The sequence below is a fragment of the Phialemonium atrogriseum genome, assembly GCF_030411735.1.
Source record: "Phialemonium atrogriseum strain 8032-3 unplaced genomic scaffold QBC33scaffold_1, whole genome shotgun sequence".
Lineage (NCBI taxonomy): Eukaryota > Fungi > Ascomycota > Sordariomycetes > Cephalothecales > Cephalothecaceae > Phialemonium > Phialemonium atrogriseum.
This window is the reverse complement of record NW_026848138.1, coordinates 2,115,802-2,132,574: the sequence shown is the minus strand read 5'-3', so window position 1 is coordinate 2,132,574 and position 16,773 is coordinate 2,115,802. Positions and strand designations below refer to the sequence as shown.

At 59.2% G+C, this 16,773-nt stretch overlaps 4 protein-coding genes across 4 annotated transcripts; 2 read left to right on the top strand and 2 right to left on the bottom strand.

The window, feature by feature from the left end:
• Nucleotides 1–1,295: 1,295 nt before the first annotated feature.
• On the bottom strand, nucleotides 1,296–2,475 carry QBC33DRAFT_554261 (Deoxyhypusine synthase; the record flags this gene model as incomplete). The annotated part of the gene is made up of 3 exons (XM_060429495.1): nucleotides 1,296–1,364; nucleotides 1,424–2,203; nucleotides 2,266–2,475. The coding sequence occupies 3 exons, from the start codon at nucleotides 2,473–2,475 to the stop codon at nucleotides 1,296–1,298; spliced, it is 1,059 nt and encodes a 352-aa protein (XP_060289032.1).
• A 974-nt stretch (nucleotides 2,476–3,449) lies between these two features.
• On the top strand, nucleotides 3,450–10,298 carry QBC33DRAFT_510639 (uncharacterized protein; the record flags this gene model as incomplete). Its single annotated transcript, XM_060425781.1, has 3 exons — nucleotides 3,450–3,491; nucleotides 3,547–7,578; nucleotides 7,653–10,298. 3 exons carry the CDS (start codon nucleotides 3,450–3,452, stop codon nucleotides 10,296–10,298), a joined length of 6,720 nt encoding a protein of 2,239 aa, XP_060289031.1.
• Nucleotides 10,299–10,749: 451 nt separating this feature from the next.
• Nucleotides 10,750–14,329, bottom strand: QBC33DRAFT_575258 (AIP3-domain-containing protein; the record flags this gene model as incomplete). The annotated part of the gene is made up of 4 exons (XM_060430813.1): nucleotides 10,750–10,790; nucleotides 11,125–13,080; nucleotides 13,123–13,924; nucleotides 14,135–14,329. 4 exons carry the CDS (start codon nucleotides 14,327–14,329, stop codon nucleotides 10,750–10,752), a joined length of 2,994 nt encoding a protein of 997 aa, XP_060289030.1.
• A 1,115-nt stretch (nucleotides 14,330–15,444) lies between these two features.
• QBC33DRAFT_30579 (uncharacterized protein) lies at nucleotides 15,445–16,646 on the top strand. The gene is made up of 2 exons (XM_060423436.1): nucleotides 15,445–15,890; nucleotides 15,984–16,646. Exons 1-2 carry the CDS (start codon nucleotides 15,665–15,667, stop codon nucleotides 16,394–16,396), a joined length of 639 nt encoding a protein of 212 aa, XP_060289029.1. The 5' UTR covers nucleotides 15,445–15,664; the 3' UTR covers nucleotides 16,397–16,646.
• Nucleotides 16,647–16,773: the final 127 nt, after the last annotated feature.

Below are 16,773 nucleotides of genomic sequence, written 5' to 3'. Positions count from 1 at the left end.
TGCTAACACCACTTTATTTTCTCCCTTTTTTTTTTCTTTTTTTTTTCTTTTTTTTTTCTTTTTGTTGACGCAGCGTTGTCACGAGCTGTGGCTGCTGTTTCAGGCATATCTGCTGTATTCCACCTTTATATCCACCATCGAGCCAGAGGTTTCGATGAGAGCGTTGTGAGGTTGCCGCCGGAAGAGCGTGCGATTTGTCTCTCCTCTTATGGAGAGTTAATGTTGGGACTATTCTGAAGACATGAAAGCATGGCAGGTGGAAGGAAAGGGTCACCTATATTGAGATATTCATATTGTCTTATTGTTTACTCCCTTTTGTTTACCTTTCCCCCTTTTTTACTTATTTTTCCTCTCCTGTCTTGGTTTTCGTCTTGCTCTGGTTGCAGACTTGAGTATCACCAGGAGGACATATGCAACCAGCCATCGGGTATATCGGCGATTGGAGTTCATGGCATTATACCAGGCCAATTGGCCAGAGTTCGCGAAGAAATACAACTAGTTTTGCTTGATAACATTCGACTTTCCTGCCTGTGAAGGTGCGGTAATAGCAGAGCTCTCCAATCACCGTGCAAGTCCGACTCGTGAGAGTCAGGAATCTCGGAGATGCCCCCGCCGTGTACGTAAAATATTCAAGGAGCCTCCCCCCTCCTTCGACAAGTCATATTCCACCGGAGATACAGACAACCCGAGCTCTGTCCCCGATTCCCGAGTACCTGTATCTACCTAGGTAGCTAGCCAGTTCGCCATAGCTACGGCGAATACCACGGGACGTCATCACATGCCATTATGCAGCCCTTCAAACGCCGACGCCGGAAGGTAATCGTTCGTGGGCGTGGGCCACCACTAACGATGCACTTTCCTTCCCTCCTTGCTTCCTTCCCGGAGCTGTCTGCGGGGCGAGTATTATCGACGGGGAAACGACGACTGGAGTGCGCGGCCATCACCTGGATACCCGGTTGGGTGGCAAGGGAGGCGAGGATGAGGAGGACGAAGGATTGGAGAGGCGGGCTGTGGGGTGCGGGTGAGTCGTCGGTGGTGTCGGATGCTACGGTTGGTGAGGAGGATGTGCGGGTGGTGGCGGGAATTTCCAGCACTGTGGAATAGGGAGGCGGTGGGAACATCCATTGCAGACAATCCGGGTTGGGTTTTGGGTTATGCTAGTTGGGAAAAACAGGTAGGGTTGCCACAATGGCTAAGGAACGCCATAAAAAGGGGACCGGTCTGGTGTGCGGCAATCGGCTACGGCTCCATCAGACGCACGAACCGGGGAGGCGGAGAATCCGGTTGTCGAGTGGCTATGCATCCTCCTTGGCAAAGGTGTTGGCGACAATGAGTGGGAAACACGCCGTGGCCTCCACGTAGACCTTTGAGAGTGTTAACCTCGGGCCAGAGTAGAAAAAGAAAAGCGAGGCGACAGATTTACCTTGACGTGGTCAGCCCCGACCTTGATCTTGCCCCAGGACACGGCCTCGTCGGGCCGGGCGCCCGCGTCGCTGCCGTCGAATTCCTGCGCCGTGTTGATGTAGACGGCGGACTCGGCGCCGTTGCGCATCAGACACGCGTTCGCGATGTGGTGTTTGACGATCCCGCCGCCGAGGATGACCATGCCGGCGCGCTTGGCCTTGACCGCGATGGTGTTGATGCCGCGGATGTCCTCGACGATGTCGATCTTGAGCTGCCGAGGGGACGACTTGAAGGTGTGGAAGTACAGCATGTCCCCGAGGCTGCCGTCCGTCAGGCCGGGGCAGAAGACGGGGATGTTGTTCTTGTAGGCCCAGTAGTAGACTGATCTCTCGTCGTTGATCTCCTTGCCGAGCCGGTGGATCACCTTGGAGGGCGTCCAGCTGATCTCTTCGCCGGTCCCTTTGCTCGCCTCCTGCTCCTCCAGCATCGTGTCGAGGATGGGGACAACCCAGTCCTCAAAGGCGCAGTAGTTTGCGTTGGGTACGACCAGGTTGCCGATGCGGTTGAGGCCCTTGGAGCGGAGCTCTGCCCCGCCCGCACTGAAAGACGACATATACGTGTCTCCGAGACACTTGATGAAGTCCTCTTCGATGCCCCCCGCCGTTGAGACGACGCACGAGACGTGCTTGTGCTCGACGAGGTACCGTAAGACCCCGCGCAGGCCAGAGGAGATCAGATTAGACGTGTATCCGAGGAATATCGTCGTCTTCTCCCCGGTCTCCGGGTCACGCCACGCCCGCTTGAGCCCCCTAGTCAGCCCATGTCCAGGAAGCAACCCCCAATTTTTCCAGGCGCACCTACCATTTCATTGATGATCCGGATGGCCTCGCCGACCGAGGATGCCTGGAAGCCCATGTGCCTCATCCCCAGGTAGAGATCCTCGGCCGTGATGGGGCGGCCCTTGAACTTGTTGAAGTCGAGCTCCTCGACCTTCTGCGCCCCCTGAGGCATCTCGACCGACTTTACCAGGACGGCATCCTTGGCCTGTGTGGGGGGGAGATTGGAACCCATCGTCATATCCGGCGCGTTACACAGCGTTTTGAGAGGGATACGAAGGGGAGAGGAAGAAAAGGTGGTGAAAATTTATGGGGGCCAAGGGTATGAATCTTAAAAGCCAAGAAGCGCAAACCAGATGGCGGATAACTCTATCTCCACTGCCTTAGAGATCGGACGAACGGAGTAGAAGTACTTCTACGCTATGAGCTCTACCACAGTAACAGTAGGACAGCTTGAATCTGATATCTTCCTCCCGAGTCAAACCAGGTCACAGGTCACTTGACCGCGTAGCTACTCCGTTATTGTCTGGCTTACTGGCTCACTGCCCAACTCTTCTTCTTCGCCCCCGGCTGTTGCCTTTCAGGAAGTGGAACCCATCCGGCACTAACATTTAAATTTTGCAGCCTTCAGCCTGCTGGTTTGGTCAAGTGGGCCGGGATGGTGCATGGCGGGCTCAACGCTAAGCCAAAAATAGCCTAGGGTGGAGATGGGATGCGCCAGGGACGGTTTCGGTCTAGGAAGCTAGCCGTATGCGCCACGCGCCTCGAATGGGGTTCCATTTTCGAAGGGCACCAATTCGAGGTCCGTTCCAGCCTCCAGTCCAGCCTTTTCAAGCTTTCGTTACCAAAACACCAAACCGTTGACACTGCAACAGGCCAACGGTAGCGACCCGTGGAGTCGTCAACTTCAGATTTAGCAGAGTCCGGAAGAGCTGAGGGGTCTCACTCAGCATTTACGCTCTACACTCTTTAACTCCCGGACGGGTTCCTTGCATCGCCACCAGTCCCGCTCCGTTTGCGCCAATCATCAAATCCGCTCCTGGCATCCACGACCGAGGTTATTGAAAAGTTTAAACCAGCCTGGAAGATTATTTTGCAACCACGGGTCCGGTTGGACAAGACCCCGGGGAGAGCGAAGACCCAAGATTGAAGCCACGCATGCGAGACGTCGTGCGATAGAGAACGAGAGGGCTTTTGCCCTTCGCTGCAATGTACGTTGTCCAACATCCATCCTCATCTCACCCAAAAGAGGTCTTTGCGACCGAGGGTGCGGCAGACGTGCTGCCACTACATACGGAGAGAATAGTGGGGGCTATGGATTCCGCTCTTGTCCCCTCCGTGCCTCATCGTGCCGTACGCTTACCGCTATCCTCACTCTAGGTCAAGATACACCGGCAGATACGACAGCGACCGCCGCTCTCGTTCGCCCCGTGATCGCTCGCCTTACGGAGACAGGGCCTCCCAGTACAGTGATGGCGACCGAGGACGTCCACCGGTAGAATCGCGCTCAAACGCCATTCCCTTCCAGTCGAACCGCGATGCATTTCGCGATTCGCTGACGGGCCGGGAACCCCCGCGGGGACCCAGAGCGCTGGTGGAGCCCCCCAGCGGGCCTCGCAGCGGCGCCTACCAGGTCCGCGGAGGCAGAGGGCGGGGTCGCGGATGGCGGGACGACAGCCGAGACCGAGGACGAGATCGCGAGTTCGACGTGAGAGACCGGCCGCTGTTCCGGGACGAGAGAAGTCGCGAGCGCGAAAGAGAATGGAGAGAGAGAGATCGCGACGGGCGCGACAGTTTCCGGGGGAGGAGGCTCTCCCCCCCGCTAGGAAGAGGACGGTCGCCACCAGGAAGAGACTTTCGAGATACTAGGGACCCGCCTCTTGGGGTAGACGCCGAAAGAGCCAGACGAGGGTCGAGAGATGGGCCCCTCTCTGCGGGCTCCTCGAATTCGGACCCACCGTTTGCTCCTTCGTCATTCCGAGGCGGGTTTCCCCGCGGAGGTCGAGCACGCGGCCGCAGCGACTGGGATAGAGGACGCGGGCGGGGTGCTAATTTTTACGAGGACCGAGACCGGTATAGCCAGCGGAGCCGCTCTCAGGATCGGATCTGGGGACGTGATCCCCGAGATGATCGCGATCGTGGAGACCGCTATCCGGATTCCGACAGGATGCCTCATCAGCGAGATGATAGGGACCCTAGGGATCGGGGTGACAGGGACTTGATTCGACCTAGAGTGGACCGAGTATCCCACGAACCATCGCCATCAACGACCAAAGACATATCGCCACCGCCCATTGCCCCGTCTGCACCCGCCTTTGGATCCGTACCGAGCCGCCAACCGTCGTCTACCGACCTCCAGACCCTCACCGGCAAGGCCCCGCCGACGGGACCCCGTGCATTGACCGAAGACAGATCCATGTCGGCGTCTCTTCCGATAATGGGCGACAGACAGCCACCTACCGGCCCCTCGAAACCAACATTACCCGATGGTAGCCCGCCAATCCCCGTTGGCCCTCGGGCGCAGCAGCAGAAGCAGCAGAGGTCCAGCAAACAATGGATCAACCCTGCCATAGTTGCCAACAAGAAGATACCGGAATCCCCAAAGATCAACAGATCGCAGAGCTTTGTCTCGCAGCAGGGAAGACCACCACCGTTCGGCTACCGGCCCGAGTCCTCGCACTCAGACCAGCATGGCGATTTCGAGCGACGACCCCGTAGTAGTGGTGCGAAGTCGGAACCCCAAGTTAACGCTGCCGACATTCAACTGAGAGGCCTGCACATCAGCGAGGCGAATGGTGTCCCGTTGAACCTTCAAAGGGGCACGCGGTCAGCCCGTGCGTCCGTCGACCGGGACTCCGGCTTTCCGTACTCGGCACGAGATTCGAAGGCGAGTGCGGCCGAGACGGCGAACGAAAGCAAGCCACAACAGCATGCTGATGGACCGCCGAGTCTTACGGGCTCCAAGATTGGCACGGATAAAGAAAGCAGGACCAAGCTTGAGGCTTCTGACCACAGCAAGCCGAGCTCCAAACCAAAGAGGCCAATTGCGGTATCAACGCCCGTTGGGAAGATCTCCCTGCCTGCGAGACAGCCTCTCCCCCCTGTGACCGAGCAGTCGTCCGAGTCTGACGACGAGGATATGGACATATACTTCGATTCGGAGATGGCCAAGGCCGAAGCTGAATTGAAGAAACTTGAAAGTGTCGGGGGCAGTGTTCCAACTTCCATCGTCGCTCGCTATGTGGCCGTGTCAATTGAGGCAATGGCGAGAGTGGCGAGTGAAGCGGAAGGGATCAACGACATGGTAGGGCCAGTACCTGAAGGATTCACGTTCCCACCTTCGAAAGCGGGTGGTAAAGAACCAGGACCGGCTGCTCCGTCGGAGGTGGACGAGGCCCGGTCATCGGCCCCGCCCGCTCCCGAATCTGCTCCACTCCCGACGGTCGAGTTGGGCGGTGATTCGTCGATGCAACCGGAGCCGCAGCCCAAAGTCGAGGAGATGGACACGGATGGTTCAGGACTGCCTCCTGCCATTTCCGTGCCTGCCCACGCAAGGGTGGACGACGTTGATACCGAGATGGATGACGCCACGGAAACCGAGGAGCCATTGATTCACATGCCCCAAGCCGTCGGCGTTAATGGCGTCCCTGTCGATGCTTCCAGGCTGTTGACCTTCCCTCCGGATTATGGAGAGCCTCTGTCGAGGAGGACCAGCCCATCCCAGATGGAGGACGACGACGAAACCGAGGAAGAAGAGATCGATTTTGCCTCGATCGAGACTGTTCGAGAGTACATGAAGACACCTCCTCTTGACGAGCTTCCTGACTTTGCTCTCAAGCCATGGTACCGAAGCAAGAAGGTCCGCAAAGCGTGCGAGACAAGTAACGACATAGCCGAGTTGATCCTGTTGAGGATGCACGAGGAGTTATCCATGAAGATTGCAGAGCAGGAGGATTTGAAGCGTGACTACAGACAGAGATACGACTCGTACTTGCGTTTCACCATGTCGGACGATCCGGCCGCGGTCAAGAGCCGGGACCATTTCGCCAGCTCTAGTGTCCCGCATTCTTCGACGGCGACTACCAAACCGGTTGCTGTCCCCGAGGCCAAGCTGGAAGGCGGCAGACGAACTACTAATCGCTTCTCTACCGAGCTTGATCTTGAATACGTCATACAACAGTCGATACGCGAGCACCAGGAAGCCCAAGAGAGGGAGGCGCGGACGCAGAGGGAAAAATACCGCAGCGAGAAGGAGGCCGTGATACCGGAAATGTATTGGACCCAAGAAGACCGTGATAGAGAACTTTACCTGGATACCACGGGCCTCCTTCCGGTGGACAGGCTCGTCGGCACCTGGCAGGTGTTACCGCCCGTCGTAAACTTTACGGAGGAAGAGGCCGAGCAGTTCGAGACGGCATATCTGGAGCTCCCCAAGCAGTGGGGCAACATTGCTAAGCGCGTGCCAACTCGGGACTTCAAGGCCTGCATCCAGTACTACTACGCCAAGAAGACAGAACTAAACTTGAAGGCCAAGCTTAAGAAGCAGCCGCGGAAACGTAAGAGGGGCCGCGCTAAGCAACGAAGTAGTGCCTTGGTATCTGAACTTGGGAATATTGAGAATGACGGAGAAGAGGGCCAGGAGAATGGCGAGAACGGGGAGCGCCGTCGGCCGCGCCGCGCAGCAGCGCCAACATGGGGCTTCGAGACCGCGGCCACGCCAACGGCGGACTCGGATGGTACACAATCCACCACTCCGGGCCGCCGGGGAGCTGGCTCCAAGAACGACAACGGAGGCGAGAAAGCCGAGACCAAGAAGGGACGGCGGACACGAGTGGCCAAGGACAAAGATGCGAAGACGCCCAAGCCGGCGCAGGCTCTTGCCCCCACTCCTCCCGCCTCGAAGGCCAACAGGTCGCGATCGAACTCGCGAGCCCAGGGCCCGGAGTGGGTGCAGCAGCCGCAGCCGCAGTCCGCAGTCGGCGATGTTGGGCGCCTCCCAACGCAGTTCGAGATGCCACCCGGCGGGATGCAGCCACCTATGGCTCCCGTGCAACAGGCACCCCTCGCCAGCCCCGAGAGGGTTCCTCTTCCGCTGCCCTCGTCCATCTCGGAAGTTATGGCGCCACCATCTCTTCGGCCCGAACCTCTCCCGCCGCCAGCGAGCCTCCCTACCTTCGATCTGGGGCAGGGAGCTGGGCTGGATCGCGTGCGGACGCCTCAGCAGGCATCAAGTTACTGGAGCGTCTCGGAATCTAACGACTTCCCCGGTCTGCTGCGGTCCTTTGGCACGGACTGGGGTTCCATCGCTGCTCACATGCAGACTAAAACGGCAGTTATGGTTTGTCCGGCCCGTCCCCTCCTTTCGTCCCCCTCTATCTTGAACCCGTTCGTTTGCTAACATTGTGACAACAGGTAAAGAACTATTACGTTCGTCAGAAGGACGGTGGAAAACCAGAATGGGGGCCAATCGCCGCCGAGGCGGACGCTAAACGAGTCAGAGGCGAGAAGAGGCCGGCCCCGCCGACGCCGACGGCAGGCCCAAGAAAGAGATACGACACGCCTTCCGTGCTCCATCGAGCTTTGGTGGCAGCGGATTCAACCGAGGAGGGGACCCAAGGCAAGCTGGAGGGCCAACTCTCGCCGCCGCCTAATCAAGCGTTCACATCCCGCTTCCAAGTACCGATTGCACAAGCACCTGTGAATCCACAGCCCCTGACCCAGCCATCGCAGCAACAGATGCAGGCTCAGGCGCAGGCGCAGCAGCAGCAGCAGCAACAGCAACAGCAACAGCACCAACAACAGCATCAACATCAGCAACAGCTCCACCAGCAGCAGCAACAACTGCAACAGCAGCCAGGTGGCAATGTTGTATCGCAAGAGTCGTCGCCGTCAAGCCGGCCTTTGAGGCCACCCCCGGTTCCGTTTGCGCATCCTGAAAGGGAACCCGAGCCAGCATCATCCCAGCCGCCGCAACCAGCCGTTCGGAAACCTGCTGGCCCGCTCCTCGTTTCTTCTCCAGGTTCCGCTCCCGTGTCGGCGCCGCCAATCACAGAGGCGATGCCACGCGGGGCCTGGCAGAGTGACGTGGCTACGCAGCTTGCTCAGCTCGCACGGCAAAGAGAGACGCGCGAAGCCGGAGACAGGGCTGGGAGAGTGGAGCCCTCGCTCAGAGACCAACCGCGGCAGGCCGAGCGTGCACCACGGCTCAAGCAAGAACCCGATGCGATGTCTCACTATGACTCGTCCTATGCCCCTCCGCAACCCCAACGGGTCGGCACACCTCGGACAGAGCCCCTGTCTCTCTCGCGACAGCCCGAGCAGCAGCCTCGCACGGTTGCGCCAGCACCGCAGGCTTACGCACAGCCCATTCAGGCCCAGCCTGGCAGGGGCAGTCTTCTCGGCGATCCCGCGGCTGCTCAATTCGCACCTTCTGCTGAACGGCCAATTTCAAGCATGCAGCGACCCGCCCCTGTTCCGGTCCAGGACCCTTTCAGCTCGGCGCCGGGCCCGGGACCTCAAGCTGCTCCGCCCGCAATTTCGTCCGGGCCATCTCGTATGCCAGAGCGTAAGACTAGTAGTTTGATGGCGTTGCTGAATGAAGACCCACCGGGCCCCTCTCTGCATTCGAAGAGGTTGAGCGATGTATCCTCAGGATTGAGGCCTTCCGCCACTCCGCCTCCCCAGCAGGTGTCTGCGCGACCTCCTCCCCCGACGTCTACCCCGACTCCTCTTCGTCGGGAGACTGAAGCCCCTGTCTTCCCCTACTCTCGCAACGCGGGTCCAGCTTCATCAATTGTGCCGCCTCTCAAGCCATACAGCACCCAGTCTCCTCAACCTCATCATTCGGGCGTGCCCAGGTCTTCCATGGTCTCGCCCATCGAGTCTGCAGCCCCTGGGTCCGATAGGGACTATTATGTGAGGCATGCGTATCAGCCTCAGCACCAGCCCCAGGCTTCAAACTCTCCCCAGGCCCACCACTACCCTGGCCCGCCACAGCATGCACAGCAGTCACAGATGGCGTATCCCCCGCAGCCGGCGTATCCCCAGTATGGCGTTCCTGCCTCGCAACCGCATTCCGCTCCCCCGACGCCGCCATTCGCCTCGCACCAGCTGCCTCCAGGCCGGCGCGAGCCTTCCATGTCGGGTCGCGAAGCGACCTGGTCGCAGCAGGGCCCCTCTCAACAAGGCCAGCAACCCCCGCCGGCCGCGCTCCAGCATCAGCAGCAAGCCGCCTGGCCGTCGAACCCGCCTCCCCACCAACAGGCTCCTCCCAAGGCCAGCCAGCCAGTGCGTGGGCCTTCGGCCTGGGGCGCCCAGCATGGCGTGCCGGCGAAGGCCCAGCAGAGCAACGCATCCATGCCGCCCCAGCCCTCGTGGACGCCGGGCCCGCCACCCCAGCAGCAGCAGCAACAGCAGCAACATCACATGAGCATGAGAGACGACCGCGGCCAACCGGGCTACCCAGTCCATGACCCACGGGGCCAGGGTGCTGCGATGCACCAACAGCAGCAGCAACAGCACCAGCAGCAGCAACATCAGCACCACCAGTCCATGGGCGGCCGCTTCCCCCTCCAGCCGGAACCCCGCCGGCCCGACCCCGGCCCGCCCCCTGGAGGACAGCCCGGCGGCGGCGGTGGCTACCCGAGATACGCGACGAGCACGCCCGGGCCGGGACAACAGCAGCAGCAGCAGCAGCAGCCGAGGGAAGGGCGGAGCTACACGCCGGGCGGTTATGGAGACCCCCGCCAGCAGCCACCCCAGCAGCAGCAGCCGCCGCCGCAGCAGCAGCAGTACGCATCGCAGGACCAGATGAGGGAGATGCAGATGCGGGAGATGCAGAGGGACTCGCGCGAGGCGCAGGCGGCGCAGGCCGCTCAGGCTCAGGCGCAGGCTCAGGCGCAGGCTCAGGCGCAGGCTCAGGCGCAGGCTCAGGCGCAGCAGGGACAGCCGCAGGCGCAGGGACAGCCGCCGCAGCAGCAGCAGCCGCAGACTATCTTGCATAGGCAGCTGCGGCCGCATGAGGCGTTTGATCGGATGCAGTCTGATAGGTATCGGTGATGGGGTGGTGTGGCGTGGTGGTCGATGCATGCATGGGAGAGTGGGGAGAACCTGATTCTTCTTCCTCTCTTCCTTCCTTTTTTCTCTTTTTATTTTATCAGTGCTTCCTCCCTTCCTGCTATCTTGGATGGACCGATCGTCCAGGGGGGCGTCTACGGGATGCGAATCGGGGTGGGTTTTCTTCCGAGGTGTCATGGCACCGGCGGGGTCCGTGGACTTTTTTTCACATTCTTCTTCGTCGCATGCTTCCTTTTTTATTTTATTTTATATCATGGCATTGATGGCTGATGAGTTGGATGGACCGGATCCGGCAAGGGCGGAGGGGGTTGTCGTGATTATGAGTGTATTGTACAGTACCAAGAAGAACAACATAAATTCAGAGCTTGTCTTTATACACACCATCTGGCTCCGTCTTCGGAGTGATGACTGGAACCTCTTTTTGGTTTTGTTTTCACGTTGCTCTCAGACCAAGAGGACTAGGCGCACTAGGATCTGAGAGGATAGAATGGAGGTGTCAGCACAGACGGGGGGGAGGAAGGCAAGAAGCATAGTTAATTTCCATCCGTTTAAAATTCCTCATGACTACGTTCGCCGTGCTATATGTAAAGGGAGTAATGATGACAACAGACCTGGACCCCCCAACTCCCAGATTCCCATACTCCAGTTGTAGAAACGTCGCTTGTGGGTATGCGAGAATAAAGCAAGATAAGATGCAGACGATGCAAGCCCTCGCTCTTCCCCCTCCCACCCCTCACCCCTTAAGGTGTCGTCGCATCCCCCGTTCCCGACTCACCACCACCACCATCACCACCACCACCCCCATCACCGCCCCCCCCCTCCACCGCCGCCGGCTCCTCAGCGGGCGCGATACCGTTCTGCCTCTCCCAGACCTCCCTCCGGATGCGGTCGTCCTTTGCCTTCCTCGCGCGCTCGACCTCCTCGAAGCCGCCCGACTTCTTGAGCTTGCCCTCGCCGACGAAGTCGGTCAGCTCGCGCTTGAGCGGGTTGTCGGCGCCGTCGGACTGCTCGAGCTCCCTCTGCCGCAGCTTCTCGGCGCGCTCGATGGCCTCGAGCCGGTCCTCGTGGTTGGGCCGCAGCGCCCGCACCTCGCCCAGCACCCCTTCCTTGGCCTGGCCCGGGTCGACGCCCGCGTTGCCGCCCAGCAGGAGGTTGTTAAGGCCGCGGCTCAGCTGCTTGCCCACCAGCGACGAAGGGCCGATGGGCAGCGTGACGGCCCCGCCGCCGGCGGCTCCGACGTCCTTGAGCTGCTCCTTGGTGGCCTGCTCGACGAGGGCAAAGGTCTCGGTGGCCTTCTCGAGGTCGTCCTGCAGGTCGACCATGAGGTCCTCCATGAGGCGCAGCTCGTCGCGGCCGAGGCAGACCTCCTCGAGCTCCTTCTCCCAGATCTTTGTCCAGATGGGCTTCTCGGCCTTCATGTAGTCGTCCATCTTCTTGAGCTCCTTGGTCAGCAGCGCAATGTCCTTGGCCACCGTCTCGAGCTGGCGCGGCCGCGGCCGCACCCCGCGGTGCACCACGTCCTTGCGCAGGTCCTCGACCAGGTCCTGCAGGTCGTCCACTTTGTTGACGAGCCGGTCGCTGTCGGTGCTCAGCTGCTTGCGCCCCTGCTTGACGTACGCGTGGCTCGCGTCGCCGCCGCCCTCGCCCCCGCCAGGCATCACCACCTTGGCCGCCGCCACCTTGACGTTGTTGGCCTTGCTGCGCAGCGCCGCCATCGAGCCCTGGATCTCGGACTGGAAGCTCGAGTACGTCTGCCGCAGGACGGCGAGGTCCCGACGGAGGCTCTGCAGCTCGCCCAGCTGGGCCGGCGTGGCGGCCTTGCGTGGAGACGACAGACCTCCGATTGACCTGGGCGAGTCCGCTGGAGGAGTCATGATCGAGGGTGGAGGGGCGGACGCAAGTCGGGCCATGTCCTTGGCCGTCTCCTGCTGCCTCTCTGAGACGAGCTTCAGGGCGGCGCCTTGGTCGTCCATGTTCTGCTTGACTTGTTCTACGATGGTCTTCAGCGACCCGATTCCCTCGTCGATGTGTTTCTTGACCTCGTCGAGAGCCTCGACGTTCAGAGCTAGCACGGTGCGGTCCTTGATGTCGGAGAGGTCTTCGAGCTCGTGCCGGACCCCGGAAACAGGGTCCTGGATGTAGATGTCCGGCAGGTCGACGCCGTTCTGCTGTGTGTTCCACGAGAACTTCTCAATGAAGGCGAGCTGCAGCCGGCCGATCGAGAGCTCGCTGTAGCCTTCGGGGAGCACAAACTTCTTGACCTTGGATTTGTATTGCAGGAAGAGTGTCAGCTCCTTCGTGGCTGGGGGTGAGTTCTCGAGTTCGGCGGGGACCGGCAGCGCTTTTTCTGGGGTGGCGGCACGGGCGGCGGCACGCGTACTTGAGCCCTTTTGCTCTTCTGGCTCATTGAATAGATTCTCGTCGAAAGGCTGTTCCACGCCCATGATGGGTAGGATATCAGGAAGCGGTCCATTCAGAGTTGCGGCCGGCTTCGGATATTTGTCGTCCGGTGTCTGCGCCGTTGGACTGTCAGCCCTGGGGGTGGGGAGTTCGACCGCGGAGCTCTCCTGCCCTTCAGACACACTGCTGGGCACCCTCATAGGGGAGGACTCAAACCCGCCCGTTCTTGACTGGTTCGAGGTATTACGATTATGTTTTGCGGTTTCCCTCGCCTGCATGGCCCGCATGGACTCCCGCACTTCGCCCCGGCCACGATTCGGGATAGGTGTAGTCTGAGGGGGGAGCATGGGAACCCCAGGGCCACCTGGCGTCCCCAGGTGTTTAGATATTTGATAAGCCGAGTAACGGCGCGAGGCCCTCCTTTCCAGATCACCACCTCTTTGAAGGGCTGCCAATGCGCTCTGCTGCTTCGGTGGAGGCGGAGGAGGCGGGAAAGAGTCGAGGTCGCCCGTGGATGGCACCGTTGGCATGGTCGCCTCGTCTCCGGGGTAGGGGGGAAGGACGGGCATGTTCTGCATCGTGTTGCTCGACAGGCTGGATTGCTCCGAGTTGACTGAACCGCGAGACTGGTCCCGTTGGGGCTGAAAACGCCGTGTGGGCGAGGCGTTGACACCCCCCTTCAACTCTTCCCGCTGGAGATCCGGACGGTATCCATCCTCGATGCCCTCGTTCAGGAGTGTTGTCAAGCCCGACGTGGCGCTCCCCGTGGTGCTAGTACTTGTTGTCCTCGCTGCGGCGCCAGCTTCCGCGGCTCCTCCCCCATCCTTCTCCCGCGCTTGTCTTTGTCTCAACTTTTGCTGTTTCCGCTTCAAGCCATGAAGCAGGTTTATTATGATGTCCCTAATCTTGGGCAGGTATTTCTCGAGGCTCTCGACGCTGGCCTCTTGGCTCAGCGTTGCCTCGAGTATGTTTCTCAACTCCTCCGGAACATTCCCAAGATCTCGTGTATCGACGTTGATCGCGGTAAAGGCGCGGCAGGCCATGTTGAACTCATAGCCCAGCCTCACGTACACATCCGACACCTGGGTGTCCGTCGCCTGGCCCCGGGACCATTGTGTCAGGGTTTCGAGGAGCTGTTTCGTAGCGACGAGGAGATGGGTAACGCTCTTTTCAATCTGGGATAGAGGCACTGAGGAGCCACTCGAGTTCTTTTTTGAAGGCGCCATGATTAGCGATCCTGAGGGCCGAGGGCTGACTGAGGCGGAGAGTGGAGAGGAGAGACTGGGAAGAGAGTAGAGGAGCCAGGTGGACGTAGGAAACAGGTGAGGCTAAATTGGAGGCAAAGATGGTTCATGCGTCGCATAAAGTCCATGGTCCAAAACATGAAGTGCATGAAACATTACAGAGTGGTAACTCACATTTGCCCGTCGTGTGCTCCCGCCCTGCGCCGCAGATCTCCCAGAAGCAGTCGATGAGCGAGGCGCAACACCGCTTCCTGTCCCAACACCCACGGCTGGCGATATTGATCGAAGGGGGATATTTGGAGGAGGGCCTGGCTCAGAACCAGGTGAGCGCCGCTGCATGGAGCGCGATGGGCCACCGAGAGCCTGCATCTTCGGGGTTTACCAGCTTGCTGATGCTCTTTTGCTGATTTTGGCCGCCGAAAAGGGGCGATTAGCCGCAGAGGCTGCACAGAAAGTGCCTGCTTGGTAGTACAGCCAGCTGTATTGGAGACGAGAGCGAGAGTCGGGCCAGGAATGGAGAGATGGAAGCCACAGACTCGGATCGCCGTGATGGGACCGCACACAAGGTCAATTTCTGTGAGGTGCTTCAGATGTCGGAATCGGGAGGTTCCCATTTCCTGGCTCTTTTTCGGGGTCACACAAAGGAAGGGGTGTCGCTGCAAGAGCAAGGGGGGGTGTCCCGCCAGTTAGATTTTTGCACGTGCGTCTTTGTTATTTGTTGCGTTGCAGTAGATGTCGCCCGTACTCGAATGGTAGGTAGGCAGGCAGGTAGGTAGTAATTATGTCTCCTTTTCATTCTCTTCCTGTCTTTCTTTCCCTACAAGCTACTTTTTTCTCACACTCGCTGTCTGTGAAGCCCAAAATTCTCGAGTCCAGGAGTCGGCTACACACACGCAATGGGTAGAAGCTTGGGCCCCGTTAGATCCATGGGGGCGTTCAGGTACCTGGGTGTTTTTCCGCATTGACACCTCCTAGGTCCCCCCCATCCATCCGCCGACCTAGCCCAAACCCGACCTCCGCATATTTAGTTAGGTTCGTCCCGCTCGACTCTGTTGCCAGGCAATTATATCGAGGCAACACAACAGAGTTCGCGGCGGGATCTCCACAGCTCGTATGCTGCATTGCTCTGAACTCGTCTACTCCTGCATAAACATTGGCTCAAGGGAAGCTTATCGAGAAGCTTGATTGCATATCCCAACCACGGAGCAGCAGGTTGCTTTGCAAAATTGTTGACCTTGCTTGCTCTTGCACAGTTGCACAGCATCTCCTACGTCATACAAGCCCCTGCATCTAGTTCTCTGGCCACACAGTTCCGGCCCTTGGATCCTCGGAATTCCTATTGTGCTGGCGCCATCTCGGTCTTGCAAGGCAAGCAATAGTCACCTTGAGGGGCCTATCCTGCCGGGCGACCAATTGTCCTCGCAGGAACAGGCGGTATCTTCCGTCGGGTCTCGACTTTGTTGAACCCTGCCTCTGCAGGCCACACGCGCGGTGCGCGATGTGCTCTCCCGTGATATACGAAGGATTTCCGCCCTCTCTGTTTTCCTTCTCCCGATATTTATTCCCGCCCAGTCGCCCATCCTGGATGCTGTTGCTCGACATGTTTCCAAGACACTCCCTGAAATCCCACAAGAGACGCTGTCCTCCGCAGTCCCTACTCCGTCCGTATCTTTCCCCCCCAAGTGGAACATCGCTGTCGTCGAGATGCAGTTCAAGACGCCCCTCGCCCTGTCCCTTCTTGCCAGCTCGGCAGCTGCCACAGGCAACCTCCATGACCAGTGTATCGTAGGCTGCCTCCAGCCCGCTCTTGCCCAGCTCGGTTGCAGCGTTGATCGGGTATCATGCCTTTGCCCCAACCTCGATGCCATCTTGCAGGCTTCCGGGATCTGTCTCTCGCAGACCTGCAGTCTGAGTCAGGCCCATCTTGATGGTAAGTGTCTCGGCTTAGGTGTTCTGTCTTCCCACAGGAGCGAAGCTTGGGAATTTCATGGCCTCTCTTCAGGACGTTGACTTGGCCGCCCAGCCCTCAAGCAGGAGGCCACCGCTCAGTGCAGTGACCCCGGGACTTCGACGTGGACTTTGGCCTGGACTTCGACCGGGACTTCGCCCGGGATTCCGACCAGTGTTATCCTGACAATGGCGCCGGTCTCCCACCACATTAGCAAGTCTGCTTTTAGCAACAGAACCATAGCCGTCCATAACGGCACCACCACCACCAGCACCGCCGCCACCGCGTCCAGCAAGTCGTCCAGCAAGTCGTCCAGTAAGTCGTCAAGCAAGCCGTCATCATCCGCCGCCAGGCCCAGCGCCACGGCCACCTCGGAAGCCAGCTCTGCGTCTTCTGCCCCCGCGCCAACCAAAACGAACGGCGCCGGGCGTGCCAATTTTGGCCTGGCCGTGCTTGGTTTCTCAATCATGGCTGCATTCAGCCTCTGAGACCGACCAGGCTATCGATATGTCTCGAAGGAAGGGTAGGTAGGAAGAAAACGCAGGATCCATCGCGAGCCAAGGATGGCCGGTGATTTTATCTCGGTAATTCGGACTATGTAGCTGTCTCTAATCTGGTCTCAAATTGGCTTTGTGGTCGGCGGGCAGGACTCCTTCGGGAACTAGGGGGAGCACATGTCGTGTACAGTTAAAATAGATCCTCACGGCACTAGTAAGCACTACGTAGTAGTAGGTTTTCATGCCATCCAACAATTTCGGTTTCTAACAATGTCCGTTTCCAACAAATTTCGGTCTCTAACAATGTCCGTTTCCAACAATTTCGGTTTCCCCAGGTAGTCTTACAAACTATAACACTATGTTAGTAT